General features: G+C 42.8%; 1 protein-coding gene across 11 annotated transcripts in view; it reads left to right on the top strand.

The window, feature by feature from the left end:
- Adamtsl1 (ADAMTS-like 1) overlaps positions 1-25345 on the top strand; it is a 914539-nt gene that overhangs the window by 823849 nt on the left and 65345 nt on the right. For all 11 annotated transcript variants that reach the window (XM_006538374.2, XM_006538376.2, XM_006538377.2 and 8 more), the window contains 3 exons: positions 3365-3518; positions 4330-5455; positions 18635-18762. In XM_006538374.2, the coding sequence (XP_006538437.1) occupies positions 3365-3518; positions 4330-5455; positions 18635-18762 (1408 nt within the window). The remainder of the gene's footprint in view (positions 1-3364; positions 3519-4329; positions 5456-18634; positions 18763-25345) is intronic.

The following is a 25345-nucleotide window of genomic DNA, read 5'->3' on the forward strand; positions in this document are numbered from 1 at the left end:
TTCAGCTCCAGGATTCTCTTTGAGTTGCCTTTAACTACCCAGCTTCAAAGACCTGAGTGTCTTCCACAGAGAAGTCTAAAAATCATTGCTGTACAAGCAAACTCAGCAACTGGCAGAAAGACTGGTACATCCCAATCATATCCAAGACCCTTCTCTTTCTTGCCTTGGCTTTTTAGTGTATAACATGCAACTCAGTTTGGAACTGCTGGTGGTTTAAATGTGTGTCACAGGAACACTCTCTTCCAGACAGAAAAGGAAGCCTGAGGAAATAAAGATGCCTGACTTCTAAGCACGGAACTCTTGCTTTGTACATTACCAGGCTGTTGAGAGTCCATCTGATAGTGCCTGCTGTGGGAAGTGGGGCTGTACAAGAACCTAAACTACCATCATAATCTATTAGTAAACTTACCTCTGGCTGTGTCTCACCCCAGATGTTTCAGGATAAAAAGGAGAATGGTTATTTGGGCATTCCAGAAACAGTTTGTATTTCAGCAGAATACAAGAATGGAGGGGAAGAGAAAAATGTGTACATATTTAAAGGTGTGTGTACACAGACATGCTGGCTGGTGGTTTTTAGTTGACCAAACTAAAACAGCCATGTTTTAAAGCTGTCCGACCCCTTGCCCCTTGGATGCTTGGATCTGGTACTGTCATTAATGGTCAAACAGATGTCAAATAGAATCTGGAGTCCCTAATCAGCAGGCAACACAGAAGAACAACAGAAAACTGTTGATTTGGGAGGCATTATTACTTAATATAATAAATCATATTAAGAAATGCCTACACAGAAAAGAGCCCTGGTGTATGTGCCAAGCAACAACATCCTGGCCAAGTGTCGATTGGGTGATGGGCTATCATGGATGGGCAATGGAGAGAAGACTATATATGTCTAATAATTGCCACCCCTCCATCCTCTGACATTTGTGGCCTTTGGAGGATATTGAACACAGAACAGTCATTAAAAAGTGATTTAAAAGAAGGACCCTTCTGGTTTAAGCACCAAAGGAAGGAACCCACTGAACCAGATCATATTAAGCCAAGTAGACCATTAGAACAGGATCTTATAGAGCTAAGAGTTCAGACACAATGACAAGCAAACCTGGCTCTAAACTCTCACTCCCTTAGCAACTATACAGCATGAAGCTCATTGCTTCATCTTTCTATCCCTTAGTCTGACTGTATTTGAAATGAAGATAACAGAGTGTATCATGTAGGCAGAGTCTTGATTAAGTGAGACACATGAAGTACTTGTGTCTAGTTTACCTTAACCCTTGTTCCCTACCTTCTGGGTTCATTATCAGGAGAAAGAAGGATCTAGGTAAAACACTCCATTGCCTGCAATGGCTGGGCTCAGGGTCATATTCTAGGTCTCCCTTGTGCTTTGCTCTTCTCCCTAAGGAAATAAAATGACACACTTGGTAAAGTATGAAGGCTTAGCCCTTATCTAAAGTTCTGAGCTATCAGGGTTCATGAATGGAAATTTCTAGCATTGAAGAGAGGCTGGAAATAGTGAGACACAATCTCCCAGAGATACATCTGGGGCTCACTGGTACTAGCCTAGCTTCTTGGGTCAGTGAGAGAGACTCTCCTTTAAGAGAGTTATGTGGAGAGTGACATATTGTAATACTACTATATGTCATCTTCTGGCTTCTGCACATGCAGTGAACAAATGAGAGTTCATGTGCGCACACACACACATACACACACACACACACACACACACACACCACACACATTTTTAAATCTAAAACAAAATGAGAACTTCATGGTTAAAGCGGAAGCGGGAGTGGGGTGACAGGTCTCCAGTGGTGGGAGTCGCCATCACTGAGAAGCAGCCCCGGCATCGCCTCCTCACCATGGTTACCAAGCATGGCTTGAGAGACTTGATTTCAGCTTAGCTTCACTACTTTAGAAAGGTGGAGCTTGATGCTAGAGAAGGAATGAGACTACCAAAGTCACAGCTGACCTTGGCCTGCAGTCTGGCTAATGGTCTGTTTTTCCACTTGACCAAACAAAAACAGCCATGTTTTAAAGCTGTCCGACTCCTTGCCCCTTGGATGCTTGGATCTGGTACTATCATTTATGGTCAAACAGGTGTCAAATAGAATCTGGAGCCCGTAATCATCAGGCAACACGAGCAGAGGTTTGTTCTCAACCTGCACTGGTCCTTGGCATCTTGAATTTCTGTTGGGGTGGGTGGCAGCTGTCACAATCTGTCCCACAGGCCAGTGTCATTTCAATGTATTCACATATAAAATTTCAAAGTGTAAGACAGCTTTCAGCTGTTTTTACTGTCATCTTTCCATTGGCATGCTGCCATGACCCAGGTTCGGGGCCTTCATCATCTCAAGCAGAGGCCGTAGCAGCCCCTCCATCCCGTTCCGTCTCCCCTCCCCTCCCCTCTCCTCCCTTCAGCACAGTGTTGCCAGATCCACCTTCTCATACACCTCTTCCATCATGTCACTCCCTCCTTCACGGCTTCCCATTGCTCTGTGGACCAATTCCAAACCTGTCTGAAAATGAAAGGTCTCCAAAGTCAGGTCCCAAGTCCCTCTCACACTCCCGACTACACTCGCCTCATCAGTGAAACTGCCTTGGGCTTGCCCCAAGCCCACAGTGGACTTGCACTGAATTCTTCTACTTTTGCTTTTGCCTCCTCATTTGAAGGACTGATTCTGGAGGCTAGACACTTCACCCCCAAAGTCCACTCACAACAGTGAGCAGGAGGCATAGCGTTTATTGGGTTAGCATTGGCTTTTCTTGTAGTCCTTCGTTTAACTCACAGACTTGTAAAATCAGCATAAAAATAAAAACAGTTCAGTAGCTTCCCAACTATGGAATGACTGTGTGTAAAAGTGAACCGAGTATTTCTGTGGCTCTAAAACCTAAGCCATATGTAACTAAGAATGGGTTAAATGCTCACTGAAACCCTTATAATACAGAGTAATAGAGAACGTTAGAGGGCAAGGTGTGCTGTGAGACATATATTCTGCGTTGTTGTAATACACTTCTTTCAGTGGCTGATACTTTGCCCAGCATATAGTGAATTTGAGGGACCATTCAGAACAACCATGAGACTCTATCTAGTTCAGGGGTTCTCAACCTACCTAATCCTGCAACCCTTCAATACAGTTCCTCATGTTGTGGTGACCCCCCCACCATAAAATTATTTTTTGCTGCTACTTCATAACTGTAATCTTGTTATTGTTATGAATCATAATATAAATATCCGATTAGGGGGTTATCTGATATGCAATCCCCGTGAAAGGGTAGTTTGACCCCCAAAGGGAATGCAACCCCCAGATAGGGACCAATGTTCTGGTTTATAGGACTTTGATACATTTATCCTTTCTTCCTCCACCAGTGCTCTGTGAGCTGTGGGGAGGGCACCCAGACTCGAAGTGCCATTTGCCAGAGGGTGCTGAAAACTGGGGTCTCCACTGTTGTCAATTCTACTTTGTGCCCTCCCCTGCCCTTCTCTTCCTCCATCAGACCCTGTATGCTGGCAACCTGTGCAAGTGAGTATGTCTGGGGGAGGGGGTATATGGATCCCCATTATGAAAAACCAGCATCCATAGCCACTAGGCAAGGGCCTGCCCTGAGCCCCAGAGTGGTGGGGCATTGCCAGGCAGCAGAGCCTAAAAACAGTTGTGGATGGAGTGCCCAACTGGAGATGAAAGGGAATCGTAGTCACTCGGGTGTCCAGGCTGAGTTCTCTTCTCCCCTACAAAAGCAGCCTGCAAGGGTTGAGCAAAGGTCTCCTGCTGGCACACTAGATCTAGAAGCTAGAGGCTCCTTATTCCTAATGAAGTCTAATGTTATCCAAACTGGGGTTTTAAATTGCTCTAAACACATTTGTACTGTGTAATATAATCCCCAGAGTTATAACAATCCAGGGCTCCCCTCTCTGTCTACCCTGGGCCCTGGTTCTTTGCATGGCCCAGAGGTGAACATTTAACAGAGAAATGTGTGCTCCTCTTTGTCCTCTGCCTGCCTCTCTTAACGGTGCACATTTCTTCCTTAAATGCTTTTAATGAGGACTGCCTTTTTCCAAGGCTCCAGGCACCTCCACCTCTTTGGTTCCTGTGGGCTACCCCCTCACCACACCTCACTAGTGCTCTGGGTTTTGAAGGTGGGATAGCCTGATGATCCACAGCTGATAGCTAGCTCCTTCGGGATAAAAAGAAGTGGTAAACGACGGGCATGCCAAAATCAATGGAAGAGTTCTCCCTGTTTGTCCTTTTTGCTCCCTGACCTCTCTGGTGGCCCTATCTCACTCTGGTTTTTCCCTGCTCTTGGTTCTTCGGTCTGGCATCCCTCTCAAATCAGGGCCTGGAAGGCCTTCCACCAAGCACAGTCCTCACATCGCAGCTGCACGAAACATATACATCCAGACCCGCAGGCAGAGGAAGCTGCACTTCGTTGTGGGAGGATTTGCTTACCTGCTTCCCAAGACTACCGTGGTGCTCCGGTGTCCCACACGCAGATTCCGCAAGCCCCTCATCACGTGGGAAAAGGACGGCCAGCACAGCATCAGCTCGGCTCATGTCACCGTAGCCCCTTTTGGCTACCTGAAGATCCATCGCCTCAAGCCCTCAGATGCGGGCATCTACACCTGTTCTGCGGGGCCCGCCCGGGAGCAGTTTGTGATTAAGCTCATTGGAGGCAACCGCAAGCTCGTGGCCAGGCCCCTGAGCCTTTGGAGTGAGGAAGAGGAGGCCCTGCAGGTGAGGAAGACCAATCCAAAAGAAGCCTTGCAAACCCACAAACACCAAAATGGCATCTTCTCCAACGGCAGCAAAGCTGAGAAGCGCGGCCTCACTGCAGATCCTGGGAACCGCTATGATGACATTGTGTCTAGGCTGTTGGAGCAGGGCGGCTGGCCAGGAGAGCTCCTGGCCTCGTGGGAGGTGCAGGACTCTGCAGAAAGGAACGCATCCTCAGAAGAGGATCCCAATGCTGAACAGGCCCTCCTGCATCTCCCCTTCACCATGGTGGCCGAGCAGAAGCGTCTGGATGACATCCTCAGGAACCTGTCCCAGCAGCCAGAGGAGCTACGGGACCTCTACAGCAAGCACCTGGTGGCCCAGCTGGCCCAGGACATCTTCCGAAGCCACCTGGAGAACCAGGATCTGCTTCCTAAGCCCTCTGAGCAGAGGTTTCCTCCCATGGCCGTCCCAGCTCACAAACATGTCTCTGGCTTCAGCAGCTCCCTAAGGAGCTCATCTGGAGAGGCTGGAGGTGGCTCCCGTAGGCCTCATCGCAAGCCCGCCATCTTGCGGAAGATCTCAGCGGCACAGCAACTCTCAGCCTCGGAGGTAGTCACCCACCTGGGGCAGACTGTGGCTCTAGCCAGTGGGACCCTGAGTGTGCTTCTGCACTGTGAGGCGGTAGGCAACCCAAGGCCCACCATCCACTGGACCAGGAACGGAGAAGCAGTTCAATTCAGTGACAGGTGAGCCATTGGGCTAAGAACCCTGGTCTAAGAAGGGTTGGGAAGAGGAAGGTGGTGGGGGCAGAAATAACTGCCCAGCTTTCAGACCTGTTTCTACTAGATAACATTGGAGTAAAACAAAGCACTTAATGTCTCTGATCAGTATACTACCATCCTTATAACTGATCGGCACTGCTTCACCATCCCACCCCATTAGGAGCCCAAAGATAAACAAAGTGCCCTCTGGATAGCTTTGAATGTTGGGTAGAAGGACACCATTCCAAGCTACCATTATGTTTTTCTGACTCATGAGTTGAGCCATTGAAAAGCATGGACATGAGGACCATCTCTACTTTTATTTATTTATTTATTTATTTATTTATTTATTTATTTATTTAAGTCTCTCTGGGCTGGAGAGAGGGCAGCTAGCACCCGCTACTCTGTATAGCCCATCCTATTCTGTCTGCTGTGAACTAGGCAGTTTTTCTAGAAAGGTAACCTCAATTGGACCTGTGATTATGTGTCCTCAATTGGACCTGTGATTATGTGTCCTAATGTCTCATCATCTCTGTTTTCTGGTATGTCACTGTTGGGATAACAGCACGTATTATTACTTGGCTCCTTGGACCACAGCCATTGATAAAACTAAAATCAACAGTGGCAGTAAAAATAACAACAGTCACAGTTTTAGGTATATAATACCTATGTACCAAGAACAGTGCTGTATTTTCGTAATTTTTACCTTCGATTTTGTAGTGGCTTTAGTACAGTGGAGTACTGACAATTTGCCAGGCAATCTCTGAGGTCACTGGAACCTCTTTCTCTCACTTATAAATGACCACAGAAGTGCAAAACCTAGACGCTGGTGAGGCTAGGGGAAAGGTCTGAGCCCCAGGACTTCAGTATTGCCTGCACAAGTCATTCCTGAGTGTTCCACAAATCAGGGTTCAGTGGTCATATGAATTTGAAAAGTGCCCTGTTAAAGCTAAACAGATGTGTTTACTGCTGCATTTTTATGTCTGTTTTTTAATATATCACTTGATTTTTTTATTATAAGAGTAATAAAATGGCTATAAAGCAATTCAGATGATATCCAAATCTATAAAGCAAAAGTGCAACTTTCCCTTGTCCCCAGAGACCATCACTTGTAGTGATTTTGTATACATCCTTTTAGAGTTTTTCTGTGTTTTATAGTATTATATAAAGCCATCTACACACTGAAGATTTGGGGTTTTAATGGGATGTTAGCCATGCTCCGAACCTTTGAGTAGGTTTTTATTTCATGTGTTTATAATAGTGTGTAGAGATCCATATCGCCTTCCTAATAGCTGATTACTGTTCCTGAATGTACTTAACAATTCCCCAACTGGAGATTATTTGGGAGTTTTCACTTTTCTTAACTCTTTTAAGCATCCCAATGTGTGTTCTCTCTTTCCAGGAAGACAATGTCATGTGCAATGCTCTCAGAGTATGATCTCACACACACACCCACACCCACACACACACACACACACACACACACATGCGCACGCTCTCTCTCTCTCTCTCTCTCTCTCTCTCTCTCTCTCTCACACACACACACACACACACACACACACACACACACACACACACACACACTTAGTACTTTCAGAAATACCAACAATTTCTGAACTGGCACTTAGCAAATACTATCTTGTCCTTTTAATTCACCTTACTGGATGCTGAGTGTCTAACTCCAGTAGCTTTAAGATGGAGAAGGTTTAGTGGAGTCTTGTTTGAAGAAGCAACATGGTAGTCAGACGCTAAGAAGACTATTAAGGCTAAGCCAATAGAGAGCAAGGCTTGGACTGTCAGTCTCCCAGGACAGTGAATGAGAAACAGGGTAGCAATGAGAGGAGTGCACCAGAGGCTTCAGACAAACAAACTACCATAAAGATTTTCTTCCCTAGATCTAGCCTGGAAAATACTTTGTAATGTAAATTAACTGCATGCAATTGAGAAAAAAACCTGAGCTCTGTGTCTGATGTTTGACATTATAATGTTTGCAATTTATTCCGCTGGCTACTAACAAATATGACTGTAACTTGGTTTTCTATTCTGCGTTCCAAGTTCTAGTTGAGCAAAGAGAGTTGACTATCCTCTCAGAGCATGAATGAGTCATGGGCACCATGGGGACCATTTTGCTGTGCACTGCTGCTGACTCTTCCATGTTGGGTGTCATTGCTTGTCCTCATCACTTCGTCGTCATGGTTCAAAAACGCTCATTTAGCTTCAGACGGAGACGTGCTGACATGTCTAGTGCTAGACTTAGCTAAGTTAGTCAGCCCTTTGTTTAGTGCCCAGATCCACCTTCCTAGGATTCTGCAAGATCCAGTAGCCTGTTGGCCTATTGGACTTTCCAGTTTATCAAAGTGTATAATAAATATCTTAGACTACCAAGAACCAGTCAAGGCAGAAAGAGAGCCAAAACCTGACATGAGAGAAATTAGTCTTACCAAAGAATGAATAAAAAGTCAGTTACTATTAACCCATATTACATGTAAAACTTATTCTATGCAATGAATTCACATGACTCTTAGATGCACATGTCAACTTGTCAGACAGTAGTTTCCAAGGTGTCCTGAGGATATTGTGACAGCCTGGTTCATTGTGCTCCTCATTTTCTTCTTCCTTTATACGTCCAGCCCTACCACAGCAGATCCTGTGTTAGATACTAGGGATGATGGGAAAGAACACTCATTTCCTATTGATGGAACTCACAGTCTATTTAGGAAACCAACGGGCTAGATGCAGTATTGGTCATACTAACAGAACAATATATCCAACTATTTATATATGTTAACTCAGTGGGAATAACTGTGATGACTGAAACAGGAGTACATGCATTTAGAGTTCTATTCCAATAAGAGATATCAGGGAGGGCTTTGCTGATCATGTCATCTACAACAGATCCCCCTCCCCAACTGTCATCTAGCCCTTTAATTCTAGTATTTGACTTATGGGAGTCTATGGTGATTTGATACATCATATATTCACTTATTAATTGATGATGATGTCACAGCCTTTCTATACCACTCTAATTCTAATGATCAGATGGTAACTGACACCAAAGAGTTACTAATCATAACTCTAAATAGTAGGAAGAACTGCACAGGGGAAAGAGAGCGAGAAGGAAGATAAACACAGAACAGTGAACAAACTATGATAATAAGTGTTTGGGCACAAAAGTAAAATAAATGTGATAGAGAAGGCCTTAGTGACCACTCTGGGAACACACTCAAAGGTGATGTTCTGTAAGCCAAAATCCAAATGATGATGAGTGCTCAGGATGTGTTACCAAGAGAAAGAGGCTTTCTGGATAAAAGGAAAGTTATGCAAAAACTCAGAGGGAAAATGAGTCTGTCGTGTTGTAGACTCATTCAGCTGCAGTGGGCAATGGAATGAGATCACGTGACTACGTCCCAGGGAAGCTTTGGTGTCTAAGGATCAGGAGAACCTTTAGAGGACGAGTTATCAAGACAGTAAGTGGTACCATCTAATTCCCAGTTTTACAAACTCCCATGTACTATGTTGCAGCATGGCAATTGTAGCACAGCATGAGTGGAGGGCTAGGAGCCTGGGAAGGGGTCCATTGCAACAGTCATTTGAATGTCAGTAAGTCCCTGCTGGGCAGTCAAATGGCAGCCCTCAGTGGTAAGATGACAAACAGGGCATAAGTGTAGCTTTCCAGAAATTACCATGCTAGTTTAGGTGTGAAACTCCAATGGGCAGAAAACTTGTAACTCCTAAGCTTCAGAAAACTAGACTATCTTGTGGCCTGCATAAGTATGCATAGCATGAGTGCCTCCACACACATGTGGACAAACCATGCACAAATGCATGCACAAAATAAGGATTATTATTAAAAGAGTACTTTTAATTGAGTACTGGGGTGTTAACCTAAGTTGCACAAGATCTCCTGCTTAGACACTGGGAGAGCTGGGGTTTGAACACATGTTATGTAAAAAAAAAAAAGAAAAGAAAAGAAGAGAAAGAAAGAAAGAAAGAAAGAAAGAAAGAAAGAGAAAAAAATTACTTTAAAAAAATGTCCTGTATATTTTAATAGCGTTATTCAAAACAAAAAGAAATTATAATGGATATATATACATAAGTACTCTATACACACAAGCAAAATATTCAAAATATTCAAAACAAAAAAATGTAATGGATATATACATATACATGTGTATTGTATATACACAAAATATTCAAAATATTCAAAACAAAAAGAAATTGTAATGGATACACACACACACACACATATATATATATACATATATTGTACTGTATACACACACATATATACACACATACACATTTGTACAGTAGTTGTCCTTGAAGCCTCGAGTGTTTACCTATTGTTCTGTTTATTCACCATGCCGCATCTGAGAATCTTTCTGGCAAACCTGCCTGTGCTGTTCTGAGACTAAAACTCCTTCAGTAGCTTGTCATCACTTGAGGATAAGCTCCAAATACCATTGCACAACACACTCACACCTTTTATCTCTAACATCTGCCCAGCCCTCTAGCCTCATCTCTCACCAGATCGAACCTCATGGCACGGAACTCTGCCCGTAAGCAACACTGAGATACTTCCAGCTTATGAATTTGCATGCGAACTTCCTACTGCTACATCTAGTTAATTCCTGCTCCTCCGCAGAAGAAACCTACACCAAAGGCTAGGTCAGATGACGCCATACAAAACCCCCAGGTGCCCCAGTCTGAAGTCTTTCTTACTCACTACCATGGTGAACCAGAATTACCTTTCTGCTTTTCTATCTTTGTTTTAAAATTTTTATTAGATATTTTCTTCATTTACATTTCAAATGCTATCCCAAAAGTCCCCTATACACCCCCCCCCCCGCCCTGTTCCCCTACCCACCCACTCCTACTTCTTGGCACTGGCATTCCCCTGTACTGGGACATATAAAGTTTGCAAGACCAAGGGGCCTCTCTTCCCAATGATGGCCGACTAGGCCATCTTCTGCTACATACGCAGCTAGAGACACAAACTCTAGGGGTACTGATTAGTTCATATTGTTGTTCCACCTATAGGGTTGCAGACCCCTTAGGCTCCTTGGGTACTTTCTCTAGCTCCTCCATTGGGGGCCCTGTGTTCCATCCTATAGATGACTGTGAGCATCCACTTCTGTATTTGCCAGGCACTGGCATAGCCTCACAGGAGACAGCAATGTCAGGGTCCTTTCAGCAAAATCTTACTGGCATATGCAATAGTGTCTGGGTTTGGTGGCTGATTATGGGATGGGCCCCTGGGTGGGGCAGTCTCTGGATGGTCTATGCTTTCGTCTTAGCTCCAAACTTTGTCTCTGCAACTCCTTCCATGGGTATTTTATTCCCTGTTCTATGGAGGAATGAAGTATCCACGTGTTGGTCTTCCTTCTTCTTGATTTTCTTGTACCTTATTTTTCCCGATTTCTAAAAACATTTTATGCACACAAAGGTGAAATGAATGAACAATGGAATCTCTAGTGGATGCCAATGTGTAGAAGGGAGGTTCCTAATTACTGGGAGGCTGTGATCTCTGTGGCCTTTGATAGACAGAGGTGGAGAAGAACACCTATTCCTAAAACAGTGCTTTTCAACCTTTCTAATGCTGCAACTCTTTAACACAGTTCCTCATGCTGTGGTGACCTCCAACCATAAAGTTTGTTGCCACACCATGACTATAATTTTGCTACTGTTGTGAATCATAATGTAAACAAGTGATATGCAAGATATCTGATATGTGAACCTAAAAAAGTTACAGCCCACAGAGCCGACAGGTTGAGAACCGCTGTAGAGTGCCACATTGTTCCGTGTTCTCTCCTCTAGACTTTTCAGAAAGTCCTTAGGTTTTGTGGCACAGAACACATGACTTGAAAGCCTTCATATAATCAAATAAAAATGGGGAGCAGATAGCTTCCATCCTGACCTCCTACCCTTCCATCTCATCTGGATCCATGGAGGCGTCTTTATGGTCAATATCGTCCCAGCTAATATTTAGAGCTCTCCCATTGAGTTTCAGGCACTCATTAATCCTCACAAGAAAAACCTTCAGCATAACTATCCCAGCTTCACAGATGTTGAAATTGTAGTAGAGAGATGTCACTCGAGCTTTCTCAAAAATCCCACAATACAGAGCAGAGCTGGAGTTTGAAGCCAAAGCAATCTGAGTCCTTTTCTGACTTATGTTTGTCTTTATTGAGTTTTGCTAGGTTAAATACACGGGCTTGCCATTGTTTTTAAGGAAGCCATTGGAGCCAACTAAACCTGATACAAATTATTACTCAGTATCCCAGCCAGCTGGCTTCCAATATAAGGCTTTTGTATTTCAACTTGTATCCATCTGTCTTAAGGGAAACCTTTTCTTCTGGATGTAGCTTCACCTCCACCTGTATGAAGCCAGCTACGCATATGCCCAAGGTTAGGCACACTCTGCACTCAATAAGCATTACAATTGTTGCATCTGTGTGCCGCCCTTGAATGTCTACAGAGTTGTGTGCATATAGTCAAAGACAAAGACAGTAAGTAAGAAGAGCATTACTTGTAATGACCACGCTGACTCCCTTACATAAAGGAAGGGTCACACTCTGCAAAATTGGCACCAGCGACGAACTTAACCAAATTGAGATAAAGTTTGATCCTTGCCTCCCACAAATGTCTAAATGTTACCAACCAAACCATAGCTTCAGGGACATTTTTGCTCTGTTTAACATTTTTAGAGCAAAAGTGAACCAGGGGTATATACTACTTGTAGTTCAGCCGATAAAGCTCTCAAAGCATTTAAGCACGACTGGCCCCTGAAGTTACAGAATTTTTCAAAAGAACTTCAGGTGAATGTGGGGAAGCTAGATGATTTGGGGAGTGGGGAGGAACCTTATTTAATCTCAGGGCAGGAGCAACTCATAGGTGATAATCTACCTGGTTGGTGATTTGGAGAGGCAGAGTGCTGTCGAGTGAGTTTCTTCAAGTTCCCAAGCCTGCACCCCTCCTTTTCTTTTCATATGCCCACCCTATTCTCCCACTCACTTTAAATCCTCTTACAGAAGGCAATAATAGGCAGTCAAGCTGGATTCAGAGCAACTTGGACACAAATCTAGTTTTGCCACCTGATAAGTCAGCCCTAACTCGATTCATTTAAAACCTCGATTTCATTTCTAGTAAAATCAAAGTGATAATCAGTAAAACCAGTCAGTAACTTTCGTTTTATCTTTCAGCGTAGCAAGGGTACAGACAGGTTAATCTTTAATCACTGTGACAAAGTTCCTCAGGTGGACAACTTAAAAACAGCAAAGGTTTATTTTAGCTCCTGCTCTCAGAAGTCGCATATCTGTCACTTGTCCCTGTTGCTTCGGGCCTGTGTATATTGTGACAGAAGCACACGGCAGAGAAAGTTGTACACTCGTGGCAGCCAAGAAACAAAGAAGGAACTCAAGCCCCAGTAGCCCTTCAGGATCGCTTTGCTATGACCTAGTTTCTCACACGAGGTTCCACCTCTTCAAAGAATCTGCTCTCTCCCAACATTGCCCCAGGATAGTGACCAACTTTTACTGTATGGACCATGGAGGATATTTACCCAAACCATAGCAGTAGAGAACCAAACAGATGTCTGAGACATTCCCGATACATGATGGATGCCCATTTGTCAGTGTCCATAATCACTGTCATTTGGACTTGCAGCCGTTGTCTCACAGGACCTTCTGGTATATCACAGAGTAAGAAGCGTCACTCTTCTTTTTTTTTAAATTTAATTTATATTATTTTATGAGACTTTCATACATGCATATAATAAGTTTTTGGTCAAATCTATCTCCCTACCCTGCCAGTTTCTCCCCATCCCCCACAGCTATTACTGTCCAAGTTCATAAACCCAGTGAGCCCACTTGGTCTGCATGGGTGTGGGACAGTGTGCTGGACCATGGGAATCTACTTAGGGCCACATCCATAAGGAAAATTGACTCTCGCTTTCTCTGTAGCTATCAACTGCCAAACAGCTCTACAGCTAACGACAGGGCTTTGTGAGCCCCTTTTCCTTTCATGCTGGGATTTTAGTTGCTCTGATCTAGTGTGGATCTACTGCATGAAGTCACAGCTGCTATGAATTCATGCGGATCATGGCTCTGTCATATCTGGAAAATACTGCTTCACTACAGATGTCTACTACCTCTGGCTCATCGCTTCTTTCCACTCTTTCTGCTAACATGATCCCTGAGCTTTGGGGCTAGGGGTGTGATATAGCTGTCCCATTTATTGCTGAGCACTACACAGTATTTTTGCCCATTGACCAGTTGTGGCTCTCTGCATTACTGACCTTTTACTGTAAAAAAAGAAGAGGTGCTTCACTCTTTTTAAGTATGGAATAGAGTTTATTTAGGGAAGGGGAGTTTAAGAGGGAGTATAGATGTAGAAAGGCAGAGAGAGAGAGAGAGAGAGAGAGAGAGAGAGAGAGAGCAGAAACACTTGGAGAGAGAGAAGGGCAAGGGGAATGGGGAGAGAAGGGACAGAGAGGGTAATAGGAGAGTAAGAGCGAGAAGCTTCACTCTTAATATGAGAAATGTCTGGGCAGCTGTCGAGGGGCTTTTGATAGAAAGGAGTCTAATAGCACAGTATAATGGAGAAGCATAAGAAGAGGATGCTCATGTCCTGCTGACATTCCCTGCTATCATTTCTGCTCTAGCAGAAGAGAGAAATCTGCAAGCTCTCAGTGGTGCTCTGGCCAGAACACTTTGGACAGTGTTCCAGAGTAGTGTTGAACAGGAGATGAATTAAGGAGTATTTGGAAAGCTTTAACTTGGGCAACATAGGAAATCCACAGATGGAAACTTCTCCGAATGGGAGAGAGAATGGGTTGAAAAATTCCTCCAAGGTCAATTCAGAGCCACGGTTGTGGATAATGCTATATGTAGAAGTCATAAGTCCATGAAATCTACTTTCCAAGTTTGTAGATAATATAAAAACTGGAGGCAGGGAAGATGGGAGAGAGGAAATAGACCAGTTTCAGTTTGGTTTGGCTTATTTCCTTTACAGAACTGAAGGAAATAACAAATGTTTTTCCCAGTTGAAAAGTGTAAGAGTAGCAAGTCAGCGAGTTTGGACACACCCCCTACCCACCAGTCAGAAAATCCAGTCAGGCACATTTCACGTACAGCTTACAGCTTGAGATGAATTACCCAGCAAGCAGAAAATAAAACTATCCACATTAGCAAATTCAAGACGTTATGAATTTCTAAAGAGAAAGAAGCCAAAGTCTTTGGCAGGAAGCATAAGGACGGGGTTAAGAATGTGTGGTCAGGTGGCCTTTCCCATTCCAAAAATATTTTCTGTACTTCCATCTGAACAATTGGGAGGTTTCAGCATTAAATAACTTCTAGTTGGCAAATGCGTGTAAAACACTGAAGGTGGAAAAGTTGCCTTGGCCACGTCGTGGTAGGAAACTCTTCATGAGCCTCGGTCAGTTCTGCAAAACATCTTCACAAAACAAAAGCTCTTCTGCAAGCCTCTAGGACTACTCTGATCTTTGACTTCACAAAGACTTCTCACCCACAGAGGAGGTTGTCTTACAGCAGTCTTTTCACCTTCTGCTCCAAACTTCCTAAAACTCAGACTTGAGACACTGTAGCTTGCATCTCTCTAACTACCAAGATTCGCACAAATTACCACCTGCCAGGAAGGTGGCCGGCCCCTGCACCTTCCTAGTTGGCCTCAGTAGATGACAGAGTTTAGTTGAGTTTTTAAAATAAAATAAATAAATAAATAAAAATTAGGTTTCAAAAGTCATCCCTCATTCCTGATCCCAGCATGCACTATCTGAATCAATTTCTTATGTCTAAGCATGTGCCTCCTCTCAAAATGTAGAAAATAATACGAAGCCAGTAACGTGGTGAGAGAATTAAATGATTTAAACTATGTGCACCTGTGTAATAAACATTGGCTCTCATTCCCCCTTTGTAGCATGTTTTACCATAATCTCTAGAACCTGTGAGCAGAAAAAGAGATAAGGAAAAGACCCAACCCCTACTTTACCCAGGACTCCTGAGTTCTTTGTGCATGCTTTTTAAGTTTGCCCATTTGCTCCTAAATTTACTGCCTGTCAATTTTCATTCTTTTGACCTGGTTGTTTTATAGTTTTCTAAAATTGCAGGATTCTGGCTATTTTTCTTTAAATTGTTCATTTAGTGGTTAACAGTGCTAAAATCATTATGGAAGAACTAGTTGTCCTGATTCCAGCATTCCTCACTCAAGGATAGATCTGAGCCATTTGTTGGCAACCCAGCATGCCCTGTGCCCATTGTCCCCTTCTCTTCTCCACTGCCCGACCTCTTACACAGCCAGCCCCTTGCTCTCTCCTCTGTGTGCTGAGTTTATGCGGTTGCTTTAAAGCTCCTTGACTCTGATCCATTCACTCATCTCAAAAGTGCTCCCCAGGCTGAATATGATGGCACAAGCCTGCCATCCAGCACTAGGAAGGAAGAGACAGGAGCAAGGCAAGTTCCAGGCAAACCTGGGCTCTATAGAAGACGCTAAGCATCATTAAAATAGCTCTGTAAAACATCCAGAATGTGTGGGCCGGAGCATGGAGGAGGACCAGGAATCATGGTGCTGAGAGCAACAGTAACAAAACAGTGACTTCACGTCCATAGTGTATCACGTTCCCAGTCTTTCCTATGTGCTCCAAATGCAGGAGTCCCTGAAGAATCAACACCCAGATAGGGGCTGCAATTCTCATTTATATAGGGGGCTGTCATTGAGAAGTTTAAAAAAATGACTCCTCCAAGGCCACAGAGCAAGTTCATGAGAGTGTTGACTTGAAATTCAGTCCAGAGTTCTGGCATCTTGAGTTCTAGTCTGCTCTCCACCATGCATGGTTTCCTGTGGCTTTGAACATCTTCAGCCCAGTTGCTTTGAAACTAACTTAAACAAGAATTGATTCAACTTGACAACACTTTGCTGAACATTAAAGATGAAATGATAAGAGAGTCCTCACCCTTGAGCTAATAATTTATAGTCTAGCTAAAAAAGAAAAAAGAAAGAAAGAGTGTAGAATTGAAAAGATCTTTGTAGAACAAATGGGACGTCATATAAAGGAAGAATTCCTGTGAACTATGGAATCCTAACAGAATAGAGCTGGATTATTAGTTCAGGGTGGGGGAGAATTTGGAAAAGTGGATGGGATGTGGAAGTACTTCTCTTCTACCCTGAGCTAATTCCATAGAGGTCGGTGCCCTTTGTATAAGATCAGACAAGCATAATAGTTCTATGGGAAAGTAACCTGACTATGGAGCTAAGACCCAATGCCATGTGACTCTTCTATATCTTCATACCCAACACACACACACACACACACACACACACACCTCATCACAATGATCAAGCATTACTAATTACTAATAAGAGATACTGGCAATAGAAATATCAAACCATGGTTTGGAAGTCATCTGCATTATGCATTATGGTAGTAGTCTTTCTGCTTAGTAGGAAACATACTAAATCTACATTTTAGTAGCTGATAGACTGCAATGGTAGAAAGTCAGTTTGTCAGTGACTGACACTTAGATCCTAGCAAGACTAGCCTAAGGTTCAAAAGAACAATCTTTCAGCCTCCTGCTTCAAGTATTAATGATTCCTTTCTGTAAGGAAAGGAGAAATGATGCTGGTTGTAAAGAGGCAAGCAGGCTAATGGATTTGAGGATTTAGTGAACTTTAACCCCAACCTTCTTGGTGTGGTGAAATTGAATATGATCTACTATGTTCTATTTAAATTGATGCCGTCTGCTTTTGCTATTCTTATAAAGCAATTGTATGGAAGTGTGTGCATATTCCTGGGACATCATAAAGATTTAAACCATGGTCCATTTTACTACTTTTTTTTTCCAATTTTAAAATCTAAAACAGCTTGAACACCTGAAGAGATTTAGCAATGCCGTTGCATTATGCTACATCCGGTAAGATTCCTTTAGGATACAGTGATGCTGGTATTCAAGGTAATAGCTTACATAGCTAACTTTCTCTTATTAGCTTCTTTGAAGTAAACTGGCATGTAACTGTCTGACTTAGAGACAAACCTCCAAAGATGAATGAATGTGTGTGTGAATGAGTGGGTGAGTTACCTCACAGTCTCCTGTTGTTCTCCTGTCATCCTCCATGCAGCTTCAGCTACACTCAAGGTTGCAAAAGCACGGCCATCCCCAGAACTATAGTGGTGCTCTAGAATAGTACTAAAGTAACTACAAACCATTGCTTTGACTGATATGTTCTGTCTTCTTTTTCATTCTTTTTTAAAGAACAGAACTGCCCATACATAGCTAGATTGAGAGATACAATCCCACTCCTGCTTTCCATCTACAAAGGTAAAAATAACAACACAATGATATGTCCATGGCTAACAACAGAGCTAAGGAGACTCAAGACTGGTCAAGTACCTTAGAAAAACTAAGAGATGCCTAGTGGTGATGCTGAACTGCAAAGCCATTGAACCTAGAAGGACCCTGCAAAAGACATAGTAAAGAAAACAGAGTTGTTATCCAGATGGAGAACACTGCTGAGGCAGGACACCCACGTCCAGGCATTTAACTTCCACTCCTCAACAGCCCTCCTCTTTCTTGAACAGGTGACACGCTGGTGCCTGCTTGATTCCCAGGGATGGATGTTAACACTAGTGGGTAGTTCTTTGAAATTTGAAATTGGAAAGGACCTCCAAGGTGGAGAGAACTAGTCCAGGAATGTCACAAATACTTTTCTATGGCATGAGTGGTCTGTTCCACCTAAGACCTTCCTACCCCAGACCCTGGATATCTTAGTTCCTACCCTGTCTCTCTAGCTCTTCTAGATTTCTACCTCTACATATACGTTTTAGGTTTTATCAGCCCGGTTGAGTAATTGAAACATCAGCTTGAAGGCACCACCATAAATTGTATTCCATATAACAACTGTTGTCTGTGCCAACTATTAGCATTAGAGCAGGTAGTCAGCACACTTATAAACAAATCAAAACCCCTATCTGAGATCACCAACATGCCAATCAAATCAATGAGAGAGCCTGGGTTTCCTGAATATCCTATCTTGTCTTTCTGGGTTGTTAGAACATAGTTCTCAATGCATCCCTACACATCTTCCCCATACTGAGTTCCAAAAGGAGTCAGCTGACTTGACCAGGTCTACATTTCTTTTCTGTTGCTCCAGGATTCTTCTACAGCCAGATGATTCCTTACAGATCTTGGCACCAGTGGAAGCTGATGTGGGTTTCTATACTTGCAATGCCACAAATGCCTTGGGATATGACTCTGTCTCCATTGCTGTCACATTAGCAGGTAACCTGAAAACCCCTGTCCACTTCTATTCAGAAATCCTTTTAACTAAATGCCTATAATATGTCACACATGCCTGAGGTACATAGGTAAATGTGACCCAGTCCGCAAACTGGAGTTTTTCTTCAAATGTACCCCTGCCAATGCTTTCCCCATATCTACAGAGGTTCGACAAAGGTTTCTGCACACAGTGCCTGAGGTTGATGGATCCTTCCAAGGTTGTGCTGTCGAAACAATGTGCTTTCATAAAACGTCTTAGCCTGGGACAAATCCTTGCCTTTAAAACCATAAGAGACCTTAGATATTGACTGAGTCAACACCTTGTTTCTTAGTCGCCAGGCAACCTGAAGTCACACCTCTGAGTAGCTGATCTGAGGAACAAGAAGGGGGTGAGGTCTCCTAAAGCTCGGCTCCCCTTCACCTCCACCCCACTGATCCTATGGAGACAGGATCCTTTTCCTTAGACCTTGGCTAACAGTCTCTGTGGTGGTGTGGTGCATGTGTTTGTATTTATTCTTTTCAGTTGCTGCTCCCATCAGATGATTCAGTAGATGCTAGGAAAGCCGGCTTCACCCATACTGACCTCATCCATCCGTGGGGGGATTATGTTGTCACACTGTACTCCAGTCACACATGCTACTCTCTTTTGTATCTGTTTTTGCAACAGTGTTTCTGCCCCTGTGACTTAAGGCTCATCGGGAAAGGGACCTGTAGTAGCTTTGCAGGGAAGATGAAAGTTGATAATGAAGAAGGCAAGCTAAGGTGCCCTAAGGGGGACTAAAGACTCTGCTTGGTAAATGTGTGTGTGTGTGTGTGTGTGTGTGTGTGTGTGTGTGTGTGTGTGTAAAGTGTTTGCTCTTTCCTAATTGCATTCTAGTTCCAATCTTCATTCTTCTCTATACAGAATCCAGATGTTCAGCAACAATCTTCTAAAATCTCTTCTGGTGTCTACTCTCCAACCCACACCTACATGGGCACTGTTGACATACTTCCAATTGCTAGTCAGTGGGGAATTAATTCTCTTGTTTATGTTGAGCTAGACACAGTTCAGCTCTGCCATGGACTAAATACCCTCATTTGCTGGAATTGAATACAATGAATAGAAACCTGGGATTTAGGCAAAGCTATTGTAACATCAGACTCATCTTCAACTCTTTGAAGGCAAGCTGCTGGGAGCTGCCAAATGTTCCAAAGCCAGAGAAGAGAAACAGAGGGTCTAAAGAGGCACCAAGCAAGGGGCTGAGTAATGAAGTATGGCCGTAGACACCATGCCCAGGATTTAGGAACAATGTGCCCATCCTTCAGCTGCTGTGTTTGTTCGAGTCTCCTGAAAAACCTTTTAAACAGCTCCTCTAAAAGCAGGGTGGGAAGTGTTGGTGTGCCAAAAGATCATGATTGCCAGCTACACCTCTGCCAATGTTGGGGAACACTCACCTATAAAACTCAAGGTTGGGGTTTCTAGGTGCTTACGGATTAGGGAATGCAGTAGAACAGTCTACCTAAAATAGAGAAATAGCTGGGATTCTGTTCAAGTCAAACATAGTAGCTCACACCATTAATCGCACTACTTAGCTGAGACAGGAAGATATGAGCTCTGGGCCAGCCTGAGCTACTTAGCAAACTCCATTCCAGCAGAGGTTCCCTAGTGAAACCTCATCTCAAGACAAAGATGCTTCTTCACAATATATGTCAGTGAGCTAAGCATAACCTGAGGTTAGAGGTGGGAATGGATACTGAACACTTCTACATTTGCTTACCAGTTATACTCGTTATTAGCTACATGATCTCGGGAGAAAAAAAATGTAGAGAGTCTTGAGTATCAGTGAAATTAATACTATCCACAGGGTGGTATGAGTTGAATAAGGCTGTAGGTGTATGACTGATGAATATTGGAAATAGAGTACACCACTTGGTTATCTAGAACTCAGCAATGAAGACATACATACAAGTAACATTATATGTACAAAGGAAGTTATATTTAGGGATATATGTGAGTATACATATATGTATGCAATAACAGGCTATGAATTTGAAGGCAAGGGGAGAGGAATATATGGGAGAGTATGGAGGAAGGAAAGGGAAGGGATAAATTGTAATTATATCTGTGTGTGTGTGTGTGTGTGTGTGTGTGAATAAAAGTGCTTATTTATAGCAGTGCTGGTAACATCATTCACACTCAGTAAATGTTAGCTTTCTTTCTCTAGCCCTGGTAATGTGAAAGTCCTTGGAAACAGCTCCAAGACTGGAAACATCAGCCCAGCTTTGTGTCCACACTGTTTTAGCCTGAGTCTTCAACACCAACTGAGTTCACTTGTGGTCGGATTCTTATAAATTCTGGTGCTGCTGTACACTTGGAGAAATTGCAGTGTTCTTGGGTTGTTTGTTTGTTTTTCTGCACTGAGGCTCAAGATAAATAAGTGCCCTGATAGTCTCATAAGAAAAGTACAGGCTTTGGTTCTGTGGGTCCCCCTTGTGTAGTTCGAGGGAGCCTCAGAACATAGGCTTGTGTCACACTTGGCCACTTCCTATGCTGTTTCTTAACTTGCTGACCTCATTTCTTCATCAGTCCAGCCATGAGAATCACCAGGAGCTCCCAGAAATAGTCTGTGATGACTAAATTAACTCATTGGTGTAACATGCTTAGAACCATCATGCCCAGCACATCTTAAGTGCTCAACTGCTTGTTAGCCAGAATTACAATTTATAATGTCAAACCAGAATCAACTAATGTTTAGAGCATAGAGAAACACCGTTTTCAGAGATACAATGCTTACCAGCACCTTGTGAAGGCCATTTCTCTCTGTCTCTCAGGCAGCTGGAGAAGCTGACTTAGCCAACTGAAAACTGCTTAAGCATCCAAACTGAGGTGGCTTCTGATAAGTACTGTTTCCAGCAAGGGAGGTGGCTTGTGATGAGAATACAGGGAGAGGCCCAAGTCTCATTTTGAACACCGCTTACTTAATGTGCAAGTATAATCGTGCTAGGGAAAGAGAAGTTTTTGATGTGTACAGATATCAGCAAGAGATTGGAACACCACCAGTCAGGTTCTGCTTTGAGTCACCTTGCTAGGAAGCCTTCCCAACCAGAGTAGCACTGGCAGTGTTTTGAAGCAAAGCAGGAGTTTCCTGGTAAATTGCTTCCGTGTGGCTCGGTTAGCTCCACTTACCAATACAGATGAGAGCCTCTCCAGGTGGAGACTGCTGCTGAAGTCATACCCAAAACGGAAGTGTTTCTGGTTGTCATTGATTTTATAAGATCACAAAAAAGATACTATAAGGCCAGCTTGGCACCATCAGTGGAAAATGAGAAGATGAGAGCTAAGGGGTGGGTGTATCTGTCATGGAAAGGAGAGAGCACAGATGAGCTCATCTCAGGCTTACATGGGGAGCTAGAAAATGCTTCTCCTTTCCTGGCAAGTTTTCCTGTCTTTTTGTGAGTTGAGTATCTGACACATTTTGTGTCTAATAAAGAGATCAGAGAGACCCTGCTAAGGAAATGAAACTAAAAGGTAGTTGTTTTGAAACTCTTTCTCTACCCCTCCTCATCATGATTTAGTGGCTGCAATAAAAAGGGAAAGTAGCTGTGTAAGTTTTTCATAATGTTAAGTCATTTCAAATTGGTGGTCCTCAAATTTTGAAACCAGCAGTTGTTAACCTGAGAGTTTTCTTCATCAAGTTAGACTCAAAGAGGGCCTTGTCACCAGTAGCAAAGTCTGACAAAAGAAACTTTTCTCCAGTGCCCCAATCAAAATGAAAGCTAGACAAGAATGACTGTGTCCCAGTGGTAGCCTGAGTCACATGGTGCTAGCCATTGACTGAGTCAACCTGCCATCAAAAGGACCTTAGTACTGGCTAGAATGGTAAATGACCAACGCTTAAGTACAGAAACAAAGAGTCCACCAAAGATCTGCACTTCATACTTAAAACTAAAGATGAGAATACAGCAAATTTACTTGGCTTCCAAGAAGACGTAAGGAAACAAATAAGAGACCAGAAAGTATTGTGGGCAGGCTCGTCTCAACCCTATGGAAAAAGGAAAAATTTCATGTCTAGCAGAGTACAGAAGGATGGGGAGTTAGGTAGATGAGGGGTGCAGCATGCCTTTGTCATGGTTTTTAAGAGAGGCTGCAACTGCCTAGATCTATGTCCACGATGTTCGCTTTATAAAGGACTCTGTATGCAACAGTTAAAGGGAATGGCAGAACTCTGCGTTGTTTGTTCTCTTGAGGTGTCAAGTTCAGTTGATTAATTAGAAAACATAGTAGCAGGATCCCAAGGACCATGACACTCTGGCATGGGAAAAAGAAATACCTAAGGAAATTCGTGATAAAGTCAAGTCAGCCGGGGCACGTTTAGAAAAGGACTGTGGGCCACACTTGTCTTCTGATGCTCGGGACCCTTTGGATTTATACTAAAACACACTGAGCGAACAGAATTTCAAGGGTCAAGAAATTCCCATCCTTCCTCATTCTTGCTCAGGTTAACTAATAGCCACAGTGTGACCCCGGATGATTACAAACTTTTTTCCAGATTTCTTGAGATATGATTTATGTTTTGTAAAACCCTCCCACCGTGGGTGCACAGTTCAGATATTTATTCAACAAGTCTATATCTTTTTGTAACTATTCCCAAAAAATGAGGATTTCTTTCATTTTTAAAAGTTTCATCAAGGTATTGTCCATATATAGCAGACAACTTCACAGAAGCCAGTGACATATGGTATATTCAGAGTTCTGCATCTGTCATCACATTCACCTTTAGAGTACATTCTCATTCCTCCCCAAATGAACTTCATGCCCCTTAACTATCACTCCCTAATCTCCAAAGTATTTTGTCTCTACAAAGCTATCTACCCTGAACAGGTTTGTGTATGATTATGTAAATGGAATCATACAATACTTTGTCTTTTGCTACTAATCTTTATTATTGGGCATAATGATGATGATGCTTTATATCACCACCACCACAACCACCACCACCACCCCTTGTGCCATATGCCACATTCACTGTATGGCTAAATGATTCTTCCTTAAGGGCTGTTATTCCTCAGGGCAGGGTAGTAGTCTACTATAAGACTAGGCCACCTTTCATTCATTACTTCCTCGGGTGGTAGAGTAGACAGACACATGTGTCATTTCCACTTTGGGCTATAATGAATAATGATGCCATAAAGATTTGTGTGCACCTTCACATGTGGCAGCTATAAGTTTCATCTCTTGGCTGACTCATTTCTAAAAGTGCTCCCTTATGTAGAGCATTTGTTTACCTTTTAAAGGATCTGCCAACTTTGTTCCAAACAGCAGAATTATGTCACATCTCCGTTAGCAGTGTAAAGAACCCTAGTTTCTCCATGCCTTCTCTGCTTCTTATTGTCTGTCACTTTTATTACACAACAGTCCTCATGACTAGTGATTTTAAGTATCTTTTATTGTTTTAATTAGTGTAAAGGATACTCATAACAACTTCCCACATCTTCCCACCTTCTCCTCTTCACCCAGTCAAGCATTGTTTTGCCCCTTATATTTTCTTTGTTGCAAGTGTAATTTTGGCTCCAATAGATAGATAGATAGATAGATAGATAGATAGAATATATATATGTGTATGTATGTATATTGTGTGTATTCATTCCTACTGCTACTGTTACATGTTAACATGTATTTCAGGAACCAAATCAGATATTCTCATATTTCATACAGTCCTATAGGTAGAAAGACTGATGTTGCTAAAATCAAAATGGTGATAGGCTCTCTTCTTCCCTAAAGACTCTCAGGAACATCCTTTCTTTCTCATTCAAAATGATGGAAGAATTTTGTTTCATAACTGTGAACCTCATTTTCTTTCTGATTATAAACTAAACACCATTCTAGAAGCCATTGTAGATTTTGGCTCTTAGCTCCCTGTTCAAAGCCAAAAGTGATGTCTTTGGCCCTTCTCATGTGTCACCTACATATTCTTCCATCCCTTCTTCTCTTTCTAAGTGTATGTGGGGTTAAACTGGACCCACCTAGATGACCTAGGATCATCTCTCTGTTTTAAGTTCAGCAAGTTACAACCTTAATTCCCGCCTGCCACATCATGGCTTCCAGGGATTAAGACATCTTTGCAAGGTCATTAGTTTGTCTGCTGTACAATGTCTGAGGACACAGCTCATTTCCATCAGATTGCTGCCAAAGAATAAAGTGCAAGGCAATATTGCTAGACCTGAGTTTTCCAAAACCGCCAAACCCAAAATACTTTTAAACACCACACTTTTTTAATGTTTCCATTTTTAGTTAAAACAATTTCACAATTTTAAAAATTCTTCCTGGACTAAACAGGTTTGTGTTCTGATCCCAGCCCCTGGTTAAGTGGTCTAGTTTCTATATTTGTGTGCATATGCACACCTTATTTCCTAAGGACAATGCTTGTAAATTGAATCTTGGTTTATTTAGCAAATAACAGCAGTAGAACTACTACAGTCATGCAGTAGTTTGAAACAAACAGAAAGATTTGCTTTTCAATCTTGCTAAAAACGGGAGGTTGCTGTAATAATGGAAGACATTAGGGAATGCATTTGCCTCATTACCAAATTTAGAAGCAGATTCAGA

This window comes from Mus musculus, chromosome 4 (genome assembly GCF_000001635.26).
Source record: "Mus musculus strain C57BL/6J chromosome 4, GRCm38.p6 C57BL/6J".
NCBI lineage: Eukaryota > Metazoa > Chordata > Mammalia > Rodentia > Muridae > Mus > Mus musculus.